Source organism: Lates calcarifer, linkage group LG4 (assembly GCF_001640805.2).
Source record: "Lates calcarifer isolate ASB-BC8 linkage group LG4, TLL_Latcal_v3, whole genome shotgun sequence".
NCBI lineage: Eukaryota > Metazoa > Chordata > Actinopteri > Centropomidae > Lates > Lates calcarifer.
In genome coordinates, this window is record NC_066836.1 from 7742036 (window position 1) to 7767201 (window position 25166).

At 41.4% G+C, this 25166-nt stretch overlaps 1 protein-coding gene across 1 annotated transcript in view; it reads left to right on the forward strand.

The window, feature by feature from the left end:
• The window catches only part of insra (insulin receptor a), a 53053-nt gene extending 28573 nt beyond the window's left edge, over positions 1-24480 (forward strand). The window contains exons 3-21 of the mRNA XM_018677846.2: positions 394-730; positions 4703-4842; positions 5579-5723; positions 6064-6278; positions 7482-7608; positions 9171-9424; positions 13422-13589; positions 14728-14926; positions 15646-15932; positions 16020-16159; positions 16804-16963; positions 17633-17732; positions 17862-17929; positions 19333-19562; positions 19707-19817; positions 20712-20871; positions 20961-21090; positions 21919-22053; positions 22911-24480. Coding sequence (XP_018533362.1) covers positions 394-730; positions 4703-4842; positions 5579-5723; positions 6064-6278; positions 7482-7608; positions 9171-9424; positions 13422-13589; positions 14728-14926; positions 15646-15932; positions 16020-16159; positions 16804-16963; positions 17633-17732; positions 17862-17929; positions 19333-19562; positions 19707-19817; positions 20712-20871; positions 20961-21090; positions 21919-22053; positions 22911-23268 — 3464 coding nt within the window. The 3' untranslated portion in view covers positions 23269-24480. The remainder of the gene's footprint in view (positions 1-393; positions 731-4702; positions 4843-5578; positions 5724-6063; positions 6279-7481; positions 7609-9170; positions 9425-13421; positions 13590-14727; positions 14927-15645; positions 15933-16019; positions 16160-16803; positions 16964-17632; positions 17733-17861; positions 17930-19332; positions 19563-19706; positions 19818-20711; positions 20872-20960; positions 21091-21918; positions 22054-22910) is intronic.
• Positions 24481-25166: the final 686 nt, after the last annotated feature.

Here is a 25166-nt window from a genome sequence, read left to right on the forward strand (position 1 = left end):
TACTGCAGTGAGGACAGATTTCACTCCTGCTGACAGAGAGATATGACCAAATGAGATTTCTGTGGCGTTAAATATATAAACAGATACTGTCATTGGGGACTGATTAAAGTCACGTATGTCAGGGCGACTTGAGCAGCAAGTCCCCAGTTCGATTCCCAGTTGGCCAGACCGTTTACTTTCCCCACCTTTCTTGCCTCTACTGTTGCTATCAAGTAAAGATGTAAAATAGCTGAAATGGGGGACTGGAATGACATGTAGGTGTGTAGATGGTGATAAGCTCCAGTTTCCTGTGTCTCTGTTCCTTTACTTCAAGCTGTTCCCTCTGTTTCACCTTCGTTTCATCTGATGCACTCTCTCCCTAACCTGACCTTGTTCTTCTTCTCCTACCTGCAGTGTGTCCTGTTCAGTGCAAACACCGGGCCTGCACCAAGGACGACCAGTGCTGCCACGACCAGTGCCTGGGCGGCTGCCTGAAGCCGAGCTCGGCCGCTCACTGCGTGGCCTGCCGCGGCCTCCAGCATGAGGGTAACTGCGTGGAGCGCTGCCCTGAAAACCACTTCACCTACAAGGGCTGGCGCTGCGTCTCCTTCGCCTTCTGCCAGGATCTCCACAACGGGTGCAAGCGGGAGAAGGAGCGCAGCAAGAGCCCAGACTGCCACGAGTACGTAATCCACAACGGTGCCTGCATCCCTGAGTGTCCCTCTGGCTACACCACCGTCAACTCCTCATCGTAAGTGGACACTCGTACTGGTCTGGTGGGCTCTTAATGGCCTGAAGGAACAACGTTTGATCAGTGTAGCTGGCTAAATATTCGTCATGCACACGCACACACACACAGGTCAGAGTTTAATCCAGGGCCTTTACGTTGATGTAGGAGCTTGTCACCTTGTTGATTCTCCTACGTGTGTAATTTCCCTAAAAACGTACCAGTTGAGGGTGCTAAAAATAAAAACAGCACTTTAATTTATGAACTCATTTTGCTTAGTACAGATTGATTATAATTAAAAAAGACTCCCAGTCATTATGCAGTAATCATTTAATTGGTGCATCTAACCTGGAGACTAAATTGTGTCATGGCTGTGATCGTGTGTGTAACACCAAAGGTAGAATGAATAAAGAGATACAAAGTTTTACTTCTGATTTTAGAGCAGACAGTTATACACAAAAGATGTCATTTGGCAGTGAACATTTAGAAAACAATAACTAAAGCTTAGTTAAGCTACAGAAAATTAAACAGCAACTACTTTGCTGATTGATGAAATATCTCAGATTTGATGTTTTGCTTTATATCGTAGTAAACAGTGACTGTTGTTTTGTTTTGAACTGTTGATCTGACAAAACTAGACATTTAAAGACATCTCAGTGAACAGCAATTTTCAAATTAAATAAATGAACAAATTCAGCGTAAAATTTCATTAAAAAATAGTCTCACATGTTGATAAAATACTGTAATCTTGCATAGATTCATTCATTGGTTTTGCTCGTCATTTTGTTTTTTGTAACAAAGAATGACAGCGCAGGAGCTAAGGATCAGACATTACTCTGTACACACGCACCTCTTTCTTTTTTTTTATATGTGGGAGACTGCAGACAGCTAAGTGAAAGTGATGCAGCGCAGTGCGATGGCTGACGTGTGTGTCTGATTTTGACTCTGTATCTGTCTGCTACATCACCCACTTTCTGCACAAAACTGCTGTTTACCAAATGCTGGTGTCTGTAGTGCAGTGTACAAGCTATAGGAAAATATGCAAGTGTTTTTTTCCCCCTTTTTCCGCACATCTGTCATTTACAATTTGTTATGCATGCATCTTTGTTAAATCCGAACAGACTTCCCTCTCTAGAGAAGGGTGTTGCACTTGTGAGCTGACCTGCCAATGACCTTAATCGCTTTGACACCTTCATTGACCGTGACAGGCCTGTTGATTAGTGTGGGCGTGCCTGTCGAGCACAGATGCCTCAGACAGCCCTAATCATCCTGCTCAGGCAGAGGTTGAAACCGCAGCTGGATCTTTCAAGAATTGTTGTCTTTCACTTACAACACAGCCAGTTGACTGGCTCGAGGTTAAACACCAGAGGAGTCGGAGAGACATTCGGGACAGACTGTCAAAGGTGCTGTGCCTCGACTCCCTGTGGCTGTGTGCAGAGAGACAGAGGGTCTGTCTGGCATGCAACTGCTGCAGCGAAGTCCAGGCAGTCCGTCACTGACAACGGCGATGACAAGGAAAAGTGGTTGTGCTACCGCTGTGGTGTTTGTGCCGTCGTGTGTTTTCAACCTTCATTTATCCACTGAGGGTTTTGCCAAGCACATAATCTCTGTTTGAGCATCATGCAGCTTCACATTCATGGAGTTACACACTCTGCATTCACACCAGAGAGGTTTCTAGTGGGACTCTCTGAGCAGATCCAGCTCCACTGGAGCAGATAAGGGTAAAGTGCCTTGCTCAAGTGCACCCCAGCGATTGAAAGAGTGATACTGATTTTCTTTTGCTGCCTAGCAGGGTTTAAATCAGAAAAAGAAGGCACACACATCCAAACAAGTGCTGAGCTCTTAAAGCAACAGGTACATTTTGAATTGTGCAGCTCTTCATCAGACATTAAATACAATACACAATCATTCTTTATATGATTATTATATGATTTAATAGAGATCAGCAACTTCTAGTTTAATAATATTCTGTGTTTTTACATGCTCAAATAAGATATTTGCAGTTTACAGTTGTATTTTTATGATACTGTCCTCACTGATTATTCACTGGTCATTCTTAGGCAAATATAGAGTTTATGGTAATAACCCATCAAAAATAAATTACAATGAAGCTTTATAAAATGGATAATATTGCAAGTAATGACATCACATTAATATAAAATAATCCCAGCCGGTCAGTTACCGGCGTATCTTGAAAATATGACGTATTATAATATATTTTTATATTCTTGTATCATTCCTTTTGATCTATATTGCACAGGTGTCGCACAAGTGGAGGAGATATTGTCTGATAAAGAGCTCAACATTTCAAATCTTCCACATAATGCTTGAACAAATTCAGTCAGCAGGAGCCTCTCAGATGTTGATCTGCAGATGTTTTAAATCATCTAAACCTCAGGGCTGCTGTTGACCTGCGATGAACCCAGTTGTGCTCATATCTCCGCCTTTTCACTCCTGGCTCTCTTTCTGTTCCTCTTATTGCTTATCGCTTCTCGGTGGCATCTCCCTCCCGTTGCTGGCTTTAAAAACTAAGCTGTGGAAATGAAAGTGCTCTGCGGATAAGCGGTGCACTCCAGAGCGTTATGACTGTCTAGGCTGAAAGTGCAGATGTGGCACTGTAGAGTGGGGGGAAAAAGGTCAAGATAGATCATAGACGTTATGAGCCAGATGAAGAAACAGTTCCTTTAACCTTTTATTCACAGAACACAGACACATGTTCGCAGCTGTTTCTTTTGTGTGAGGCCATTGTATCATCATGTGGTACGACATGGCTACAACAATACACACTTCTGTTTTACATTCATCATGTATTTATCTTAGACAATGTAATAAAAAACTGTGGCACATTAGCTGCCACCCATTTCTGTTATTTGAGATTCACACCACATGCTGTAATTGCCCCACCAACTTAACTCACCTGTTGCTGAACAGAGGCATTCTCACCTCATGAACCAGCCAGCAGCAAAAAAAATACCTTAGCACATTTAGTACTTAGGACAATGGCCCCAGGCAAACAGCCCATCGTTGTCTAAGCCTCAATTTAATCCCCTCAATTTGAAACCAAAAAAACAAAAACAAAAACACAGCACTGCAGCACGTGTCTGCACTAAAAGATGTCTGCTCGGGCCGCTGTGTGAATCTGAAAGGCTGCAGAGATTGCTGTGTACTTTGGATTTTACCCCATCAAAGTTTGCACTTGCTGCATTATGAGTGTGGGGACTGTACAGACTGCTTCTCAGGAAATAGGTTAATATGGTTGGCACACAGAGGCACGACCATATACCTGTTATGAGAGGAGACTTGTTATGAAAACATTATGTAAGCCAGGACATTTAGCTCGGTTGTCAAGGTCAAAGGTCAGGGTTAGTGCATTTTTAGTTGAAACAAAACAGGAGTTTGTGATAGTAAGTGGAGTTTAATTGTGAGTGTTTTTGTTACGCATGTAGTTCAGCTGAGAGCTCATTTAAAACTGCTTTAGTCAATATTTTCATAAAGCAATAGATCACATGACGACCTGTTTGTGAAAGGTGTCGCTTGTAGCTGTGAGTATCCAGAGGCTCTGCAGTTCCTCTTTAGCTCTGCAGAGTTTTTTTTCATCTCTCAGCTCATTGTTTTTGCTTTTAAGTTTCTACTATTTTGGCTCAGTCTCACTACTCTTGTCACTGTTTTCGACCACAGGCAGCTGCTTTCAGTGTAAAGCTGTGAAACCCACAATACACTACTTTCTCAGCACTAAACAACAGACAGACAAAGTGAGTGATGAGGTGATAAACACAGTAGAGAATTTAGCAGCTAAAGAATCAGATATGTCACTCAGGAGTTGATGCTCTCTGTCTGCTGAATGTGTAAACAGGCAGCTGTTTGCTATGTGTTCAATATATCAATTTAAAATGTGATAATGGTTCAGTGCTGCCCTGAGGTGGCCAAGAAGGTTCAAAAAGACAGTAACACACTAAAAAAAGACATCATATTTATATTCAGTGTTTTGTTTTCTAGGCTCAACTGCACTCCCTGTGCAGGGCTGTGTCCTAAGGTGTGTATGGGTCTGAAAACTGTGGACTCTGTCACTGCAGCCCAGGCTCTGAGAGGCTGCACTGTCCTCAATGGGAGCCTGGTCATCAACCTGCGTGGAGGAAGTGAGTATCTGTGATTTGTTTGGTTTAATCAAATTTTAGCACACAACAGACAGCAGCGAAGAGAGCTTCACTTTACACAGAATCAAGCAAGTCAGGCAACCAATCAACATGAAAATAAAATGAAATGAGATAAAGTTTAAAAGGCAAGAAGTGTGAGACTACCTAGAAAACAAGAAGGTAAATCCCAAGAGGATTATTGTGAACTATTTGAATTACAGAATTAATGTAGATAAAACAAACAAAAAGAAAACACTGGAGCAGTGCTATCAAATATTAAGGGACTGCATGAGTTAATTCTGTGTATGGTCCTTGACATGGCTAAAAAATGTTTTGTTTTGTTTTTTTAGATAAGAAAAAAGACAAAACAAGTTAGATTAACAGAGTTTGGCTTGTGGGATATTTTTACTTTTATTTTAAGATGTTGAACGTGTGCCTCAGTAATTAGATACACAAATTCCTAAAGTAAAGAGCAGTGCTTGATTTCCAAATTATTTGCAACTTTTGTGCTTGTATATTTTTAATTTGATCAAGAAAGTATGAATAAAAACAAGTCAAATAGGTTAATCACTTTATTTGGCTTTTGTATATAAAAGAAGACTGTAGTTTAAAAGATAAAGATGAACCTAAAACTGAAAACAGAAATAGTAGAGGACAGTTTGTTTGCCAGCTGTGTGGGAGTTTATATACCAGGCATGCTGCAGATTCAGAGGGCTTGTATCTTTTTCTTTTTCTGTAGACAACATAGCAGCTGAACTGGAGGCCAGCCTGGGCCAGCTGGAGGAGATCACTGGCTACCTGACAGTGCGACGTTCCTACGCCCTCGTGTCCCTCTCGTTTTTCCGCAAGCTTCGTGTTATTCGTGGAGAGGAGCAGGAAATCGGGTGAGACTCCCGTCTTCTGAGCCCATCTCATCCTCGCCATTTCAGAGCCTCCTCCTGTAATTATGAGTTAAAAGCGGAAGGACTGACCTTTTCAGATCGTCTTACTGTGGTAGCTGTTTTTGGTTAGACTTTCCCAAATCATATATGAGGCTTCATTCAGACGAGGGTGGAAGACGGTTGTAGCACAATGGGCTACGCTTACAGTAGAAATAGCAGAGGATAGGCACATGATGCAAATTGTAGAGTGACTGTACTGAAATACTTTTCTACTCATGTCACTCAAGAATCTTCCTGTGTATCATGAAAAATATGTTCATGCAATCTTCGTTCTTTTTCCTAGGAATTACTCCTTTTACGCCCTGGACAACCAGAACCTGCGGCAGCTCTGGGACTGGTCCAAACACAAGCTCACCATCCTGCAGGGGCGCATGTTTTTCCACTACAACTCCAAACTTTGCATGTCCGAGATCCGCAAGATGGAGGAAGTGACAGGAACCAAGGAGCGGCTGGTGAAGAACGACATCGCCTCCAAGACCAACGGAGACCAGGCCTCATGTGAGAACTCTCAAACTCTGGAGGACATTGATTGTTTGCGGAGGTTGCTAGGGCAACAGGAAATAAACACACACACACACACAGAATCAGGCCCTGGTACAGATGCTAACATAGTCATGCTTATTGTTATGATGGTCATTTCCTGTACTTTTGTGTTTGCAGACGTCTCCCTGCAGACCTTTTACTGACACAGTGTAGTAGGAACAACCAACAGAGCAAACTCACTTACAACCATTAAACATGGAGACATGGTGATATAGGACATGGGGCCGATATTTAATTTCAGGGCTTGTAACTATAATTGTAACTATAATTTGTCATTATCTGTATGTTGTGGCCGACACCACCATGATATTATGAATCTTGCAAATGCAAGAAAAGGACATTTCTTGCTGCATGTTTGCCTGCCAGTTTTCCTTCATGAAGTTCCCTAAATGTCAAATGTATACAGGAAGTCTTGTGTATGGAAATTCATTCTTTGCCTGTGACAAGGCCCACTTACTAGCCTTTTCCTGTACTCTTACTTGCATCTCTCGGTCTGCGTGAATGAGTGGAGCTGCCTCATTTGTCATCACATGGCCTGAGTATGAATAGTCGATACCAGGTGGTCGTACTGTATTTAGGGGCAAGATTATAACCCAAGGATAGTCTCTGGTGTCGGATGTGAATGGGCCCCCTTGATCTCTCTCGAGCTATTCACTGACTCCTGGTTGATGACTTTGATCCCTCTCTAGTCCCAGTGTGCAGGAAGACTTTTATCCTAAATGCTATTGTGCCATTGAATCCTTACCTCAGCCATACCACTCAGCTCCAGCCCATGAACTGTTACAGTGTTTTGTACTACAGTTACGTAACTCTGTCCAGCCATGCTGAAGGCAAAGACAGATTTTCACATGTGCACATAAAGTCGAAGAAATATATTTGGGTTGTCAGCTGAAGACTGAGGCACATTAAATCTTGTTTTCATTTTTAAATTAGGAAGGTGGCTAACAGTCTCTTATCTAAACCTAATCTACTTAAAGTAAATGAGTAGGCGGGTGCTCCAGGACATTGGGTCATTTTCAGACTAAATCAACGAAAGCAGATGTTTCTTCACTAATACCTCCGTATCACAGCGTTTTAAAAACTTACATGATTACCTACCTCACTTTAAATTTTATCTCCTGTTTATTGCTTTTAATTGATGGATGTCTCTCTTCTCAGGCGAGAACCGTGTGTTGAAGTTCACCCAGATCCGAACCATGAGTGATAAAATAATGGTCAAGTGGGAAGCCTTCTGGCCTCCAGACTTCAGAGACCTGCTGGGATTCATGGTGCTTTACAAAGAAGCGTAAGTTGATTTTTTTTTTTTTTTTTTCCCCTCCAGTCATCGCTCAGCCACAATCAGACCTGGATCTCTGCCAGACTAATATTGTTTTCAGCTGCTTAAACACTTAATAGATAAGAAAAGGCTGGATAGAAACATGTTGCTGTTAAATCTGGTGAGTAGCGATTCATGTAAAACATTTTAACATCTGAAAACAATGTGTCTCGTAACTGATCACATAGATTTACGAGCGAACATCAAATTTGTTGTTTGTGCTGATTCATCAGTTCATACAACCTATGCCCAACTTTTTGTGTTGATTGCTGGTCCCTCAGAGAAACCTCACACACTCCACCTGCTCAGTTAGTTCAGCTTAGCTTGTGTCCGGTGCCCTGTTCCCCCTGTGGTTCTCCTCTCTTACAGGATGGGTATTTTTCAAAGATTACTTCCCACTGCTTTTTCTCAACCTGTTTGGGTTTCATTTCCATTTAGCAGTTTCTGAGCTAATGACCTAGCATTCTGGTTATTGCGAGCTAAGGGTAGAAAGAGTGCTCCACAGGTTAAGCATTGCACTGAAGCACTGTCTCACAGCCTCATGATGAAGTGTTGAATTCAATGCAGCAGAGCATTTTTTGAAAACCTGGCACAGTTTGGTCAGAGATATCTTATACATAGTTTCTTCACTCATGCAGTAGTGCTCCCCAAGACCAGGAAATATACTTTGATGTGTAAAATTGGTGCATCCTCCTTTTACACTAGAACTTAGTTGGCACAATGTGCAGAACAGCATTGAATTTCTTGTATATGACTGTGTTTTATAGTCAGCATGATTAATATGAGTCATTGTGATGACTTTACATCTCAGAGCAGCAGGTCTGTCACCTCCTAAATGAAACTCTCATTTGATTGTGGGCTAAAAATAACTTTGATCTGTAATGATCTGTCAGCGCTTATAAAAATGCACTATCACTCTCATCTGTTGCATGAACCAGGCATTCGTTCTCTCTGTTAAGTTGCCAAGCTGGAGAGAAAATGTGAGGAAACCGGTGAACGGTGCTGATTGGATAATGACGACTCTGAGCCGATAGTGAAGTAATGTGAGGAAGTATTTTGGATTTTTTCCACAGATGGAAAAATCATGCATAAAGATCAGGCTGTTTTCTGTCTTTTTAAAACGGCTGCCTGCAGTAACATCACTACAAAAGCAAATATGAAGTCACCTCTTCATTTCTGCAGTGTATTTTATAATTAGGTTATGTGGGTTGTTGAATTCATTTGAATAAATAATTTGTTAGTTCTCATTTGCTCAAACCTAACAGCCCCACACACAATAACAAAAATCATCAGAAAATATCCTAGAACATCCTCTCTCTCTCTGAACCAGCATCATGTTTAGTCTCTTTGGCCTCAGTAATGTTTATGCAGCTCTTCTCTTCTACTGACTGCTCCAATAAATACAATGATAAATTGCAGGAAAACATCAAACTGAAATCCAATATCCTTTCTCAAATGAAATACAATTTAGACCTACACATAATACATTTTTTATTTGGATGCTGCTTTTGTTCTTACCCCCCCCCACACAGGCCTTTTCAGAACGTAACCGAGTTTGATGGACAGGACGCCTGCGGCTCCAACAGCTGGGTGATCGCCGATGTGGACCCTCCGCGTCGAGCCACGGAGGGGGACAAAGAGCAGTTTGAACCGGGTCATCTCATACTGCCGCTGAAGCCCTGGACACAATATGCCATAATGGTGAAAACCCAGCTCTCTGCCTCAGACGAGCACCAGGTCCACGGAGCCAAGAGCGAGATCATCTATGTTCGCACCAATGCCACCAGTAAGACTGATTCCTGTGTTGTTCATTGAATCCTCAGTTCAAAAAATACACACTTGTTGTAGTTTAAGTCTTAAATATTAATACATTGTATCCTCCCTTGTTGTGAGGGCAGGTTCCTAAACTTAAAGTTTCAGGTACTTTCAAGGGATTAAATGAAGCAGCTTGTTTGCATTATGGCAAACACATAGCACAATAAAGTCCAAGACTGATTTCCATTGTGGTCCATGATGCAAAAACAGCATTGATGCAGGAGTTCAGGTGCCAAAGCAACAACATATTACCATCAGATCTGTACATAAAATATAGTATGGAACATCGACAACAACATCAACAAAAAACACACAAAAATTAACAAAGATATTTAGCGTATATTTCCCAGAAGCCACAATTTAACTTTTCAGAACTGTGGTGGTAACTTATTTTATCATCATGCAGTGGTTTCTTCCATCCATTATCTATACGACTCATCCGTTAAGGAGGCCTATCCCAGCTGACATTTGGCAAGAGGAGGGGTGCACCCAAGACAGATCACCAGTCCATCGCAGGGCCAACACATATAGAGACAAACAACCATTCACACTCACATTCACACCTAGAGGCATTTTAGGGTCACCAGTTAACCTGTCTTTGGACGGTGGGAAGAAGCCGGAGTACCCGGAGAGAACCCACGCAGGCACAGGGAGAGCAAACTCTGCACAGAAAAGCCTTGGGTGAACTGGGGCTCGAACCCAGAACCTTCTTGCTGTGAACGTGCCGCCCTGCAGTCGTTTCTTGCAAAATTAAGAGTCTAAAGCAACAGATACCCTTGTTGGCAGCAACACTGGCTCCAGTCTGATGAGCGCTGGTTCCTCCAACCCTACAGTGACAGTCTGATTCAGAATATCTGACATTTTCCAGCAGCATTTGAGTTGCATACACATATTCAGAATCATATAACTTTTCCATTAGTGAGCTTTGAACGTACGTAAATGTCTCTATATACCTACACAGAGATGGGTGTTATGGCTGAGAGTGGAGTCAACACACACATCTCCTCTCCTCTCCTCTCTTTCTGTCACTAATGTTTAAAAGTCATTATGTAAACAGCCACAGCCACATTTTTCCATTGTTGCAGATCTACAATACACTTTGCACTTTGTTGCCAAACAGCACATGAACATGATGATGTCGCCCTGGAGGCGTTGTTGCCTTCTCAGTGACGTACATCACAAATGTTCTGGTTTGTAAAACACAGTAGAAATTCCATAGCTTTAAATATATGATGTAATGTTTTCTTTCTTGCTCTCCAGGACACCTTAATATATTAAATTAATTAAAAGTGGCCCCTCATACTTGGACAGTATGATCGTGAAACAGATAGAGTTATACATGGGGTTAAAAATCTTACATTTAATCAAGTTCTCCTCAGATTGTCCTACAGTTCACTCAGTTATTTTTAAGCTCAACTTCCCGTGGTGTTACTATCATTGACTGGTGGATTCAGTGCCGCGTGTGTGTCAGTCTGGCTGCTGCCAAAATGTCCTTGGCACAAGTACAGGGAAGAGGAAGACAGATGGCACGATCCACCCAGGGTGCCGCCGACCTACAGGGCGCTACCTCGTGCAAGGTGTCTGCATGAGTCGGTCACGCAGCGATCATAAATCTCTTCCTCCCAGAAGAACCTAATTGTATTCCGCCTCCCACAGAGCATGTTGTGTGCAGTTTGGGTTCATCGTAGTCATGATGGCCCCGTCTAACTGGCTTCCTTTTACACAACATGCATTTCCTTCCTGATAAACAACATCAAACATGACAACCCTCACTCATATGAAACAGGCTTCCAGCAGAGACGCGTCGCTCAGTCATTCAGCCGGGGGAGGGTTGTTTTCTACCCGGTCCGTGTCACGTCAGACCAGCATACCTCATCTGAGGGGCAAAGCTGTCATTACCAATAAGCTGTTTCCTGGTGAAACTTAGTCTGACAATGTGGTCAGACCAGTGTGTTGCACCGTCATGAAACAGGGACAACATAATCACACCACCGTGACAACGAGGCTCAGGTTTCTGCGTCTCCTTAGGGTTCGGTCTGACATCCCTGTGCGTCCACTCCTTCCTCACACTCCCTTCCCGTAATGTACAAATGTCAACATGTGTAAACCTTTGTTCAGTGATATTTTTATCACCGTCTTCACAGAGATGTTGCCCCATTTCAGGCCAGGACACTTTTAAGACGGGAAGTGTCTCCTATTTCGCCTCCCACTCGAAAACCTGATTCATATGTCGACCCAAAAAGCGACTCGTCAGCCATCAGATAAGAGGCGATGCCAGTCAGTGCTGAAGCCACATGTAGCTGGTAACCTCTTTTTCTGCTTTCTTATCAGACGGCTACAGTTGATGCAAATTGGAGATCAAAAACACATTTAGATTTTATAATACAACTTGTGGCTGGTGCCACTTTCCAAGCCTGCTTTTGCAAATCACACAGTGACTCGGGTTTATAATGCCTCATGTGTTAGTGCTGTAAATCTGTCTTTAGTAAGCAGGATTGAATTAAGAACAGAAAAATAAATGTCACATCGTACTTTGTTTTGCAACTTGAAAATACAAGTAACCTTTCAGTCACACTGAACAGGATGCATGTCATTTGTCAAGGATATTACAGTAAACTAGAACCAAAACGAGATGTTACATAACACCTTATTTTGAAAGTATAAATCTGAACTAAAACTATACACCTAAAAATCAAGTTTCTAAAAATAAGATAAGGAGTTTTTCTAAATTAATTATTTTAATTGTTAATCTAAAATAAGAGTAAAAAGACAAAATAACTGTATAAAGTCACAACTTTCGACAATGTAAAGGTTTAAATGAAGGCATGTTTAAAAAATTAACATAAATAATTTGAATTTTATGTTTTCGCAACAAAAATTGGAAATATACAAAACACCACTCATGCCAAAACTACGGAAAACTAGAACTGAAACTAAAAATCTAAACCGCAGCTAAACACAAAAAGGAACTAAACTAAGAAACCACGAATGAATTAGGTATCTGTAATTTTTTGAAAGTACCTTCCACAAATGTGCAAATTACAGCCTATGCAGCGAGAGTGACAGCAGTGATTGATTTGATTATGAGGCAAACATAATCATGAAGAAGTGTAATTACCAAACAGAAAAACAGACGGGGAATACCCAGAGCAGGCAGCTGCTGGTCACAGAGCAACACCCTGCCAGGAAGTCTAGCATGAAATCCAAGTTAGACTGAAACTGCTTTTCTTCTTTGCTATAGTCCCAGTGATTAATCTGTAGAGCATCTGCTAATTGTGACACCAATGTGTCAGATATTTTTCAGTGAAAAATCAGTTCACAAGATTTCTCAAAGTCACTCGTTAATGTAATGAAAAACTATATACACTGTGTTTCATAATACTTTATTTGCCCTATTTATACTATTAAGATTTATTCAACTTAATGAGCTACACTCAGATTAAATTGGATCTTTTCAGCATTTACTACATTTTTACAAGCGTAATAGTTGTTTTCTTTGTTAAAATCATAATGAGAGAAGAGAGATTCATTCATTTATCTTCAGTATCATGATCAGTAGAATTACGTATAATATTCTTAACAGCTTATGGTTAAAAAAAAAGAGTTTATTTATTTTACCTATAGAAAACCATTTTTTCAGGTCACTTTAAGTTCTTCCACTGACATTAAATTCATGTAAACTTAGATCCTGAATGGGTTCACATGACAGGAGAATTTATACCTTTTCAAGACCTACATTTGTAATATGTAATAAAGGATCTTCAGTTTTTCCTCATTTCTACTTTGTATTTATAAGATGTGTTTTGTGTTTTTGTTTCATTGATACACAACTTACTGTGTTTTGAGGGCAAATAAAGCTATTTATTTAATTTATATATGATTTCTCAGGTCTATGATTCATATCTACCAGACAGTAAAAGTTAATCCTTATTAAACATTTCCTCTGTATTTCTGTGCTGTCTCTCCAGAACCCTCGGTCCCGCTCGACCCTATCTCCTCGTCCAACTCTTCATCCCAGATCATCCTCAAGTGGAAACCTCCCAATGACCCCAATGGCAACATCACTCACTACCTGGTCTTCTGCCAGCGCCAGCCCGAAGCCAGCGAGCTCTACAAGTTTGACTACTGTCAGAAGGGTGAGCTGCATTGTTTGTGGTCGTGCTGTTCTTGTGTCTGCCTCTGTTTCTGTGGTTTTGTGTGTCTGCGACTGTGTCTGAGAGCGAGAGAGAGAGAGAGAGAGAGAGAGAGAGAAAGAAAGTGAGTAAATTAAGTAAATAAAATAAGTATAATAAAATAAGTAAATAAGGAACTAAGCTCTGTTATGACTGCACACAGTCTTCACAACATCCACCACAACAAACAAAAACAAAACAACTGAAAAGCATATTAACATATTTGAAACCAAGCGTATTTAATGTGCATATACAATAACTTGAGTCTGACTTAGTCTCACTTTTAGAGGTATCTTGGATGAGGCTCTGCTTTTAACTAGATGACAGTATTTTTTTTCATTTTCATTAGCTGTAGAGGCCTTGTATGAATCCTCTCAAACCACAGAGTGGCATGTAATTACATGAAAATATTGTAATCACCACAACTGGAGTCAAACATTTCCACATGACAGCAGCAAAATTTCTGAGGCTCAGTGTTCACAGTGTCTCTGCAGGATGAGATTTTACACTGAAAAGTGCAATAGAAAAACAAGACATGATCTGTAGTGGTTGTTTTAGCTTTGAGTGCATTTCAAGTGATCTGCATGTGAACAGAGCCATTGTTGTGCTGTTCTGTACCCACTAAGTGAGAAAATCAGGTGTAGCAAAGGTGCAGGAATCTTATGTTCAGTTGGCATTATGCAGCCTAAACATCCCATCACTATGGCTCAGGTTCAGGCAAAGTTCAGATAGTTTTCTTAGTTTAATTATTTCACACCCTGACCTGTGTCCATGCCCTGCCATCACTGCACTTACATGTAAGCACGCAACCCAGCCCAAACTTTCCTCTTTTGAAGTCCTGTAACTCCCACACATCCAGAGAGATGGGAGTCTGCAGGGAGGTCATGTCACTAGTAATCTGTCTCCAGCGGTGAGAGGGTGAGGACTTAGAGATGACTATGACAGACATGCCCCTCAGCTGTGTGTGTGTGGGGGAGAGTGTTTACATGGATATTTCTGCATAAGACACTCATCGGCTGTCATCCCATTCTCTCTGATTGATTGTTTTTTTTTCTTCTTCTTCTTCCCCCTCTGGTTGCTGTGTCTGACTCCACTCCACCAGGAATGAAGCTGCCATCGCGGGTGCCCACTCAGGTGGACAGTGACGAGGAGCAGAAGTGGAACCAGACAGAGGAGCAGGGCCAGGGGACACGATGCTGCGCCTGTCCCAAAACCGACAAGGAGCTCAAGAAGGAGAAAGAGGACTCGGAGTACCGCAAAACCTTTGAGAATTACCTACACAACGAAGTCTTTGAGATCAAGTAAGACAACCGACCGCAGCATGGACCTTTACTTAATTTCCCTGAGGGAGTCATCCCAAAGGGATCAATAAAGTCTTGTCTAAGTCTAAGAATTACACTGTAGTGTTGTTGTTCACAAGCATTGTCCTCAAGAAAAGTGTTTTTTAAGATTTGAGTGAAGCCACAAATGGTTTTAGATTTTCTTTTTTCTGCCTTTTTTAGGGGTTATTATTTTGAGTTGTCCGTCTGTCCTTCACATTCTTGTAGTCGTGATATCTCAGGAACGCCTTGAGGGAATTTCTTCAAGTTTGGGACAGTTGTTCACTTGGACACAAGGGAAGATTGTGACCATATTTCTTGCAACTTGACTGGTTAGCGGAGGCATACAACCGCAAGGCCGTAATTCTAGTTTGTCCTCATGTTGTCAAACTCAATCCAGTTCAACATTGTTTTCAGTTTAACTTCCCACACAACAAATTAAGGTTTTCATGCATCATCTTGTGTTTGGTATTTGGCATCACACAAAGTACTGTCATTAGGATCAGTTCAAGTAATTTAGCTTAATTCTTCCATTATTTAAGTTACAGGAGGACGTGGGATTTAGCTAAAACAGAAAAGAAAAATGCTTTTTCATCCTTTTTCTTTTAAAATCTTCCTCTGTCCTCTAAATGTCTTGTGCTGTTTTATTTAATGCTGTATGCATTATGTAAAGCACTTTAAACTTGCCTTGTCTTGTCTAGACGCTCGAGACAGCGACGATCCGTGATGGGCATCGCCAACCGAACACACCCCTTCCACACCACCACACCCAGCCCACCCGAGGGCACGCACAGCCCCGACGACGAGGACGAGGAAACCTTTGAAAGCACCAAGACTGTGGTCACCGTCCACGCCAAGGAGTCCACCGTCATCTCCAGCCTGCGGCACTTCACCAGCTACCAGATCGAGATCCATGCCTGCAACCACCCGACCGACCCGTCCCGCTGCAGCATGGCTGCATACGTCAGCGCCCGCACAATGCCTGAAGGTAAAGAGACAGTGATAGCTTTATTATTATTTTTTGATTTAGTATTATTGTATGAGTCATGAAAATATGTGTCTTTGTTCTCCGCAGACAAAGCAGATGACATTGTGGGTCCCATCCTTTACGAAGTGACAGAAAACACAGTGCACATCACATGGCAGGAACCTGTCGCCCCTAACGGCATGATCATCCTGTACGAGGTCAACTACAAGAGACTGGGAGACTCTGAGGTGAAGAAACACACCACACACACATCTGCAAACACATCTGTCATGCCTTGATTTCTCTGGTGTACATGAGTTGTTGGGTCACTGAGTATATGGGTTCATTCAAAGTTCACCGCTGCACATAAACTCACTGTTACTCAGAAAGTACTTTTCATATTTCCCTTCTTCATTAAACACAATAGCTCGGGTCATAATGAAACACAATTTAACCAAGAATCAAATTTAATGTATCCATCTTAAAACTGGACACGCAGCACAGACAAATAAGAGAGCCCATACTTATTACTCGGCTTGTATTTTGAAATTTGATCTTTTGCTCTCAGTAATGTCATTTGCTTGATAACCTAAATGGAGAAGTCATTTTGGCGTCACACCATGTTTTAGTCACCATGGAGACAGGTTGACAAAACTTCTGTCTGACGCTGCAGACTGTTATTTGCTGTGGAAAACAATCAAAAAAAAAACAACTCAGATGTTTCCACAGTGGAAACGGTTAAAACATGGGAGAAGGAACAGTTTCCTATAAAATGGGTCAAAATGTTATTTTAAACATGATATTTAAAACTGGGAAATGATGAGGCAGCTGTTTGTCATGCAATGTTGTTTCCGTCCACCGCCTGAGCCTCGATGTTTTCTCTCTCCCACAGGAGCTGCACTACTGCGTGTCGAGGAACATGTTCAGAGAGACCCGCGGCTGCAAGCTGAAAGTGATGCATCCTGGGAACTACACGGTGAGGATCCGGGCCACATCGCTGGCTGGGAACGGATCCTGGACCGAGCCCACATACTTCTACGTCCAGGACCCAAGTAAGTCCCCATCTGCCATGAAGACAAACCGAGCCAAGACTTAGTGAAGTAGGAAATTAATTTGATAATTTTCATTCTCTGCGGTCTTGCCATTTACGCGACCCGTCCCCTGTGAAATTAATAAACCGAAAATCAAACATTGTGGTACGTAACTCCCCCGGCATCTTACAGCACCGTATGTCGGCCTTATACAAGTATGAATAGCCCACATATGAAGTCTCAGGGGGTCAACAATGCTCCACAGGTATTAATATGATATACAGACCCAGACAAAACTAAATCCATTTATCAGTTTAGAAATAGTCTCTAATTCATATAAGGTGACGCAGAAGTGCAGCTTAATCTATTATAAGTTATTCTCCTGCTATTCCGAGATTTAGAAATATATTCAGAAAATGCAGAAAAAAACATTATGAAAAAGGAATTTAATTAACGCTCCATCCTCAGTAATGAATGGAAAGGTTTGTAAAAGCAGAACATTGACACGCAAAACATGCAGTCGCCTTGAATGACTCAGTCCTCTTTACCATTATCACACGACGAAGAGATGCTACCGATGTTGCTCGAGGCAGATTATGTTCACGCAGCAGCATATTGATCCTTGCTGAGCTTGTTTTTGTTCTTCTCCTGAAACGTGACTCATTGTCTGGGCGGATGTGTTGAACACAGGCGATCCTCTCTATGTTGTGAAGATCGTCATTGGCCCTGTCATCTGCTTTGTCCTGCTGCTGTTTGTGGCCGTGGCGGGATTCGTCATGTTCAAGAAGAAGTACGCAATTATTGCATCCTGTTCAATGCCATTTTCTTATTATCCCATTTTCTGCCAGCATTGTATATATATATATATATATATATATTTTTTTTTTTTTATTTATTTATTTATTTTTTTTCCTCGTAGTCAAACTCAAGGACCAAGTGGCCCCATCTACGCTTCTTCAAACCCAGAGTATCTCAGTGCTAATGACGGTAAGCAAAGGTCTTAAAGCTGTGATGGTTTTTTAACTTAAGCTGGATTTATAGTTTTGATTTAAGCAATTATGGCACCTTGTGAATGTGAATTAAAGAATATAAACTCAGTGGGGAGCATTATAAAGTTCAGTACAGCCTGATCATGTACACTGCAGGTCTGATATGCTGCATTGGTGCCAATATGCTGAACTACAATCAAAACCTAAGTCTTAGCACAACTGTTACCAAACCTCAGTATAAATCCAGCCTCAGTTTAAAGTCCCCCTGCACTCAATTTTCTGTTTTCAAACAGCGATGTATAAAATCCAAAGGTTCACTGCACACACACACACACACACACACACACACACACACACACACACACACATAGAATGAACCTCTCAGTGAAGGAGGAGACAGCAGTAACTTTATTTTAAAGGTCCATAAACTCTAAATTAATCTCTTTTCCTGGAAAGAACCATAGAATTTGGTAATTACAGGTAAAATAGAGAGTGATCAGTTGGTACACTTCCAGCTATTTCTAAATGCTAAACCAGTACAACCTTGGTACTTTAATTCAGAAGATAGCAGGTGAAATATGCATGAAAAATGTAAAATGTATCCATAAACATAAAACTTTAAGGAAGGAAAAAGTAATTTTTGATTTGTTAAGTTGCTAATTTACTTTTTTGTGGAAAACCATTTGAGACATATGTTTTTAATTAAAGCATAGTTAAAAGGCAGTTAAAGAGTATTTTTTATATGTCTGGAGGACGTCTTAAGGTAATTAGTTTGTAAGAGTGAGTCTAGTTCTTCATCATTTTAGTTCCATATGCCTTGATCTTAGAAAATACAAACTGCTGTTTCTACTGTCATGGTTACAACGTTCAAATGAGATCAAATGCAAAGATTTATGTTTTGTCATGAGTGATTTTATTACATTTTAACACTGGTAATTGGTAATTGTGAAAAATTCCATGTTATCACACTTAAGTGTCTGCTTTTAAAGTCTTTATGTGCACTTAAGGAATCAGATTATTCCCAGAAAAATGCAGTTACCTTTTAAAAGGTCAAGCTATTCAGAGAAACCCTGTTGAGACGGATAGATTTCACTTGAAAAGACCTAATTTGGTACATAATTTGTGCATGTGTACAATATGAAGTCTGATTGATTTCCACAAATGAACATACTGTGCAGAAAGGAAAAACTTTGCTCTCCTTTGTCTTCACTGGTTCAGTCAGTTCAGATGCTCCAAAGCCAAAAGAACATACCCAGAATCTGGAAATGGGGCTGCTGACTGTTCAGATCATCCAATTTCTTACCTTAACCTGGTTTCTCCCATTACCCTGCTTTTCTTGTGTGCATGTAAATTAAGTTGGTCCTCATGAGCTGTGACATATTCCTGGAAATGTGTTTGCAGTGTACGAGGAGGACGAGTGGGAGGTGCCCAGGGAGAAGATCAATATTTTGAGGGAGCTGGGTCAGGGCTCTTTCGGCATGGTCTACGAGGGCATCGCCAAGGACATCATCAAGGGCGAGTCAGAAACACACGTCGCGGTGAAGACTGTGAACGAGTCGGCCAGCCTGAGGGAGAGGATCGAGTTCCTGAACGAGGCCTCGGTCATGAAGGCGTTCAGCTGCCACCATGTGGTGAGGAGAGACAACGCCTTTTGGACATGTTTTGATTAATGACCCTGCTAGATAGGGTGTAAATGATTGGACCACATCAGGATGGCTGCTTCACCTCGCGCTCCTTCAAATGAGATTGAAAACCCTGTCATCTTTGTCTCCCAGGTGCGGCTGCTGGGTGTTGTGTCTAAGGGCCAGCCCACTCTGGTGGTGATGGAGCTGATGACCCACGGAGACCTGAAGAGCTACCTGCGCTCTCTGCGACCTGACGCTGAGGTAATGAGAAGACAACACTCGGCCCCCGTATCACAAAGCGAATCTGAAGTGTTGAATGTGAATGTGATGTCCCACCATGAGTCTCAAAAACATCCTCAGTGATCCTCGTCATAAATTCTTCATGTGAGGGGTGAGGGATGAACAACGTTCTTCTGAAGGACACTCATTTGGTGTTTTGCTAATGGTGGTGGGGAACACTATCTAACACATCACTGCAAAATCTCCCATATGTGTTTAACCACCTAGACGACCCCTAAAATCCCCTAAAGACTACTGGCACCTTGTAAAGGACCACTACAACCCCCAAAAGACCACTTGACAACTAAAACAATCCTTAAAGCTTCCCCAACTACTAGAGCCTCATAAACCTTCTTTAGATTCTGTAAATAATGAGCTGATGTGGTGGATGAAATTAAAGTAAAACCACATCTACAGAATGTGATTTTATTAGATATGAGGCTGTCTGTTTCTGTTTGTGTAGTGTTATCACCATCACTGAAACCTACTACACCTATACATTTACCCCCTTCATTTCCACAGTACAGTATGTACGAGGTGATGTTCTAGTTAAGTGTCACCTATCAGAGTGTGTAAATACAGATGGCACTTGGACTGGGGCAGGAGCAGGGCTGAGCTGCTGGATGTTGACAGGGGACTTGAGCAGTCAGCACTAAAGTCAACTAAAAACAACAGGAGCCTCAGGCTGAACACCAGTCGACCAAACTGACTGAGAAAACTGCTGTTACTAAGCTTTTCAAGTCAATCAGCTTCAAGATAATCAGCTTCTGGTATTATTTATAGCTAAATATTTGTCTTTATGCTGTGGGATCTAAGAAAAATCATGTGATTCTATATGTTAGCAGATAAATTTTAAATCGTTCTTGTACCCCTCAGAACAACCCTGGGCGTCCACCTCCCACTCTGAAGGAGATGATCCAGATGGCTGCTGAGATTGCAGACGGCATGGCTTACCTTAACGCCAAGAAGTTTGTCCACAGGGACCTGGCTGCCAGGAACTGCATGGTGGCTCACGACCTTACCGTCAAAATAGGAGGTACGTTTTTACTGAGCTTAACAGACACACGTGTAGAATAGGTCTGATTGTAAGTAATGTGGTTAATAAATCTAATCTTTTCCTCCCAGACTTTGGTATGACAAGAGACATCTACGAGACTGACTACTACAGAAAAGGTGGGAAGGGCCTTCTGCCCGTCAGGTGGATGGCACCTGAGTCTCTGAAGGACGGAGTCTTCACTGCGCATTCAGACTGCTGGTCAGTGACACCTCTGACTTAAGGTTTTTGTTAGGTGCTGTACATAGATAGTAGGTGTCAGGTATTATCTCAAAAGTAAGTTAATGAGCGTCCTGCAGCCCTGAAATTAAATGTTAAGAAATCAGGTTTTATGTCGCAGACTCAAACATAGACATAAAACAGCAGTTTTTACAAGCAACAGAAGTTTTTCATTTGTGTTTTAAAAAGTTCTGTTTCACATGACAGCATTGTGAAAACAGTCTTCATGCACGCTGGTCTGTAAAAACGATTGAAACGCAGTAGTATCCATGCCGAGGAACTTGATGGGTCTGCAGCACAAACACAACTGTTTTTGTTGTTCTTCTATTTGTGCATGGATATTAGGATGTAAATGTAATAGCCATTTGTTAGGTGGGGCAGTGTTGTCACAGTTTTCACAAAAACCACCTACTACCAGTTTACACGGCAACAGTAAGGGCGGTGTTTTCAAAAGATTACACTTTGCTACCCCCGTTTCAAATGTTTGCATTTTCAGGCCCATAAAACACTGTTGTCATGTGAAAAGGCCAAACTGCAAAAAAGGTTTAACGTTTTATGCAAGCCAGACCAGAATAAGTGACAGTAAACACATCACAAATATTAAAATTTGAGACCAGAGCACTCGTGTGCAATGAACCTTGCTTTTCATCCAGCGCTGTTTACCAGCATCACAGTTCCACCTCTACCCCCGGTGTATCTGTTCATCGCCTCAAGTGTTTACAGACAGATCTACTCTCATCAGGTATCTAATTGGCTTGTCCTCATTCTCCCCGTGTCGCTGTTGTTGTCTCTCCTCCGCCTGTTTGCCAGGTCATTTGGGGTTGTGCTGTGGGAGATCAGCACGCTGGCCGAGCAGCCGTACCAGGGCCTGTCCAACGAACAGGTCCTCAAGTTTGTCATGGACGGAGGCTACCTGGACCGACCAGACAACTGCGCCGACAGACTGTGAGTACAAGAGCAGGATTACGTTAGAAGAGTTGTGCTGTAATATCCTTGTTATTTCTGACAACTTGAGTCAAGTCAGGTGACTTTTACATAAGCTAGTTTTACATAGCTCACTCATTTTTAAGAAAAACTGTGAAACATTTTCTGGTTCTAGCTTTGTAAATATGATGATTTCCTTCATGTCTCTGTTTTCATGAATCATCATAAACATTTGAACATTTGAATACCTAAATACAAATTGATCATTATGGGCATCTTTTGTATTGTATTGTATTACATTAGTAGGTAGGTAGCATTCTGTACTTTTCTTATTATCAACAAATCCCATGAAAACACTCCAAACCCCCATTTACAACAGGTTTTTTGTGTTTTTTCTAAAACAGCTGGACACTGTAGTTTTTAGCAAATGTTACCTAAAAACTGAAGTGTTCTTTTTGAGGGGACTATTTTTAGATGTGGATTAACACACAGTTGGTGCTGTAGTGAGTTATTATGGGGGCAGGATGGTGCATGTAGGATTGACGGAACATAAACTGCAGTGTCTGTGTTTATCATAGTGAAGGCAGGTGTCACTCAGTGTAATGATGCGACACATTCTTGTGTTTTTTTTTGGGCAGCAATGGAGTCAATCACTCTGTCAGATTGTTGGGTTTGGTCTTTTTATGGGATTTGTTGTCTGGAAGAAAATATGGAATATCACCAGCTTTATGGTTTGTTATTGTGAAGTTGTAATAAATGAGGTAGTCGTAACCATACTGGACAGACAACTGTGTTAACAAGAAATAAGTACATTACGATAGAAAGAAATTTGTATTGGCAAACAAATGTAATCTTACTCCCCCTGTTTGTTTACACAGACACAACCTGATGCAGATGTGTTGGCAGTACAACCCCAAGATGCGTCCCACCTTCCAGGAGATCATCGAGATGCTGCGTGAGGACCTGCATCCCACTTTCCAGGAGGTCTCCTTCTTCTACAGTGAGGAGAACAAGCCACCCGAGAGCGAGGATTTTGACCTGGACATGGAAAACATGGAGAGCATCCCGCTGGACCCGTCGTCCTACTCCCAGAGGGAGCAGTGTTTGGACAGGGACGAGGCCTCCTCCATGGGCCTGAGGGGCAGTTACGAGGAGCACCACATCCCGTTCACACACATGAACGGGGGAAAGACCAACGGACGAATACTGGCCCTACCACGGTCCAGCCCCTCCTAACATACCATACACATCCCGCGCAAAACGCATCGATGCTATAGATTTAAATATATTTTTGTCTTTTGTTGTCATTTTATATAGATCACACTTTTATCACACTCTCCTCAGACGCCCCTCAGTGCATATCTCAGGACCTTATTTTTCTCCTCAGATGCCACAAACACACACTACAGTAAGTCCAAGCACGGACGCCAGAAGACACTTTTTTGTATTTAAGGATGAAATCTCCCACGTCTCTCTTGTTAATGATTGTAGTTTATATACTGTATATATATTGCCAAGTTTGTGCTAGACTGGGTGGATGATGGATTCAACTGTGAAACAAACTCTTGACAAACAAGAAGGCTGCTAAACCCACTGTCCCCCCTCCTCCCTAAGTCCAGACTGTTTCCCTCTCCCCTCCCATGCCACCCCCTCTTAATTCAACAAAAGGGTTCATCCCCGGGTTGCTACATTTTGAGAAAAAAAAAGTGCCCTTCTATTTTGTCTGTGGCCTACGAACGTACATCAGTTGTCACAGAACTGTGTCTGAATCTTTGTAGGCAAGTGGATTACGAACTGAAATTGAAAAGACTTTGGGAATTCAGTGCTGGATGGTCAATGACGGTCCATCCTCGAACAAACTCTTATCCACTGGAGAAGCTGGTTGAAGTGGCTTACCTCCTCACACTCTGCAGTATTCCAAAACGGCTCACAGGATAAACACAGGACTTTTGTCGGGTTATATTTTTTTAATTTATTTACTTGTCTTTCTTTCTTTCTTTTTCTTTTTTCTTTTTTGAGTTTTCACATTTACAGCTGAAGGATATTTAAACTGTTTTCAAAAACACGTTGGCGAACGAGTTCCTCAGATTGACCAATAGCTGCTTCTTTGGTATATTTTAGTGGGTCTAGAAGATAAAATATATAAATATATATATAAATATATTATTGATGTTTTTGTACATAGCTGATATGTTGTCATTCTTGAGGTATTTCCGGTCATAGAAAATGTTTTTACATGTTAGTCTCTTATGTTTATTTTTTCTAATCCAGAAAATCATACTAATTATCTTTTTTGGACTCATGATCAACCAACAGCACTTGGTCTTTTTTGCTATGCGATGCCCAGGAGAAGAAGCATTTTGGCGTCTTCAGCTTAAGATGTCTGCCCATCATATCGAGATCAAATAAAATAGTGCTGTAAATAATGCAGCAAGGTGCATTCATGAAGCGGCTCTGGCAGTGCTTCTGTTATTTTTCCAGACGGTGACGTGTTTCTTCTGTGAATACTGAGTGATGTGTGTGCCAACAGATGGAAGCTGCGTGGAAAGGCAGGGGTTTGTAATATATACACATTCAAGTTCAGTTTACAAGCAAGTACAGGTTTAGATACTTAAGAGTACAAAAGAAATCCAGATACACTATATTTTAGTAGTAGTTCCTTTTTTACACAACCACTTAATGCCACACAATCAAAAAACTTTTGGCAATGATTCCTCAAATTTGTTGTGGCAGGTACAATACTGAGGCAGGGTATTTTACATTTTACATACATACACTCAGTGGCTGCTTGTTTTAGGGACACCTGTGAAATCTAATACAACAGCTCATCCACAGATTTTATCTTTACAGAAACAGTAATGTTCAGTTTTGAGCTGTCACTGTCAAAGAGGTATTAATCTCTCTGTAATTGTTAATCATTGAGCTTGTAGGTTGCAGCAGTGTGGAAGTAAACTGCTTCATACTGAGTTTCTAATGTTTTGTCTAGCATTACAAACAAATTAAAAATGCACTTTCAATATAATGCAGCCCAGTACACCACCACTAACTACAACCTTACTAATAAGGATACAGCTTAATTAACATTAAAAAGAAAGTTTTAACAAAAATTGGTTCATTTTAAGTTTGATGAAGGG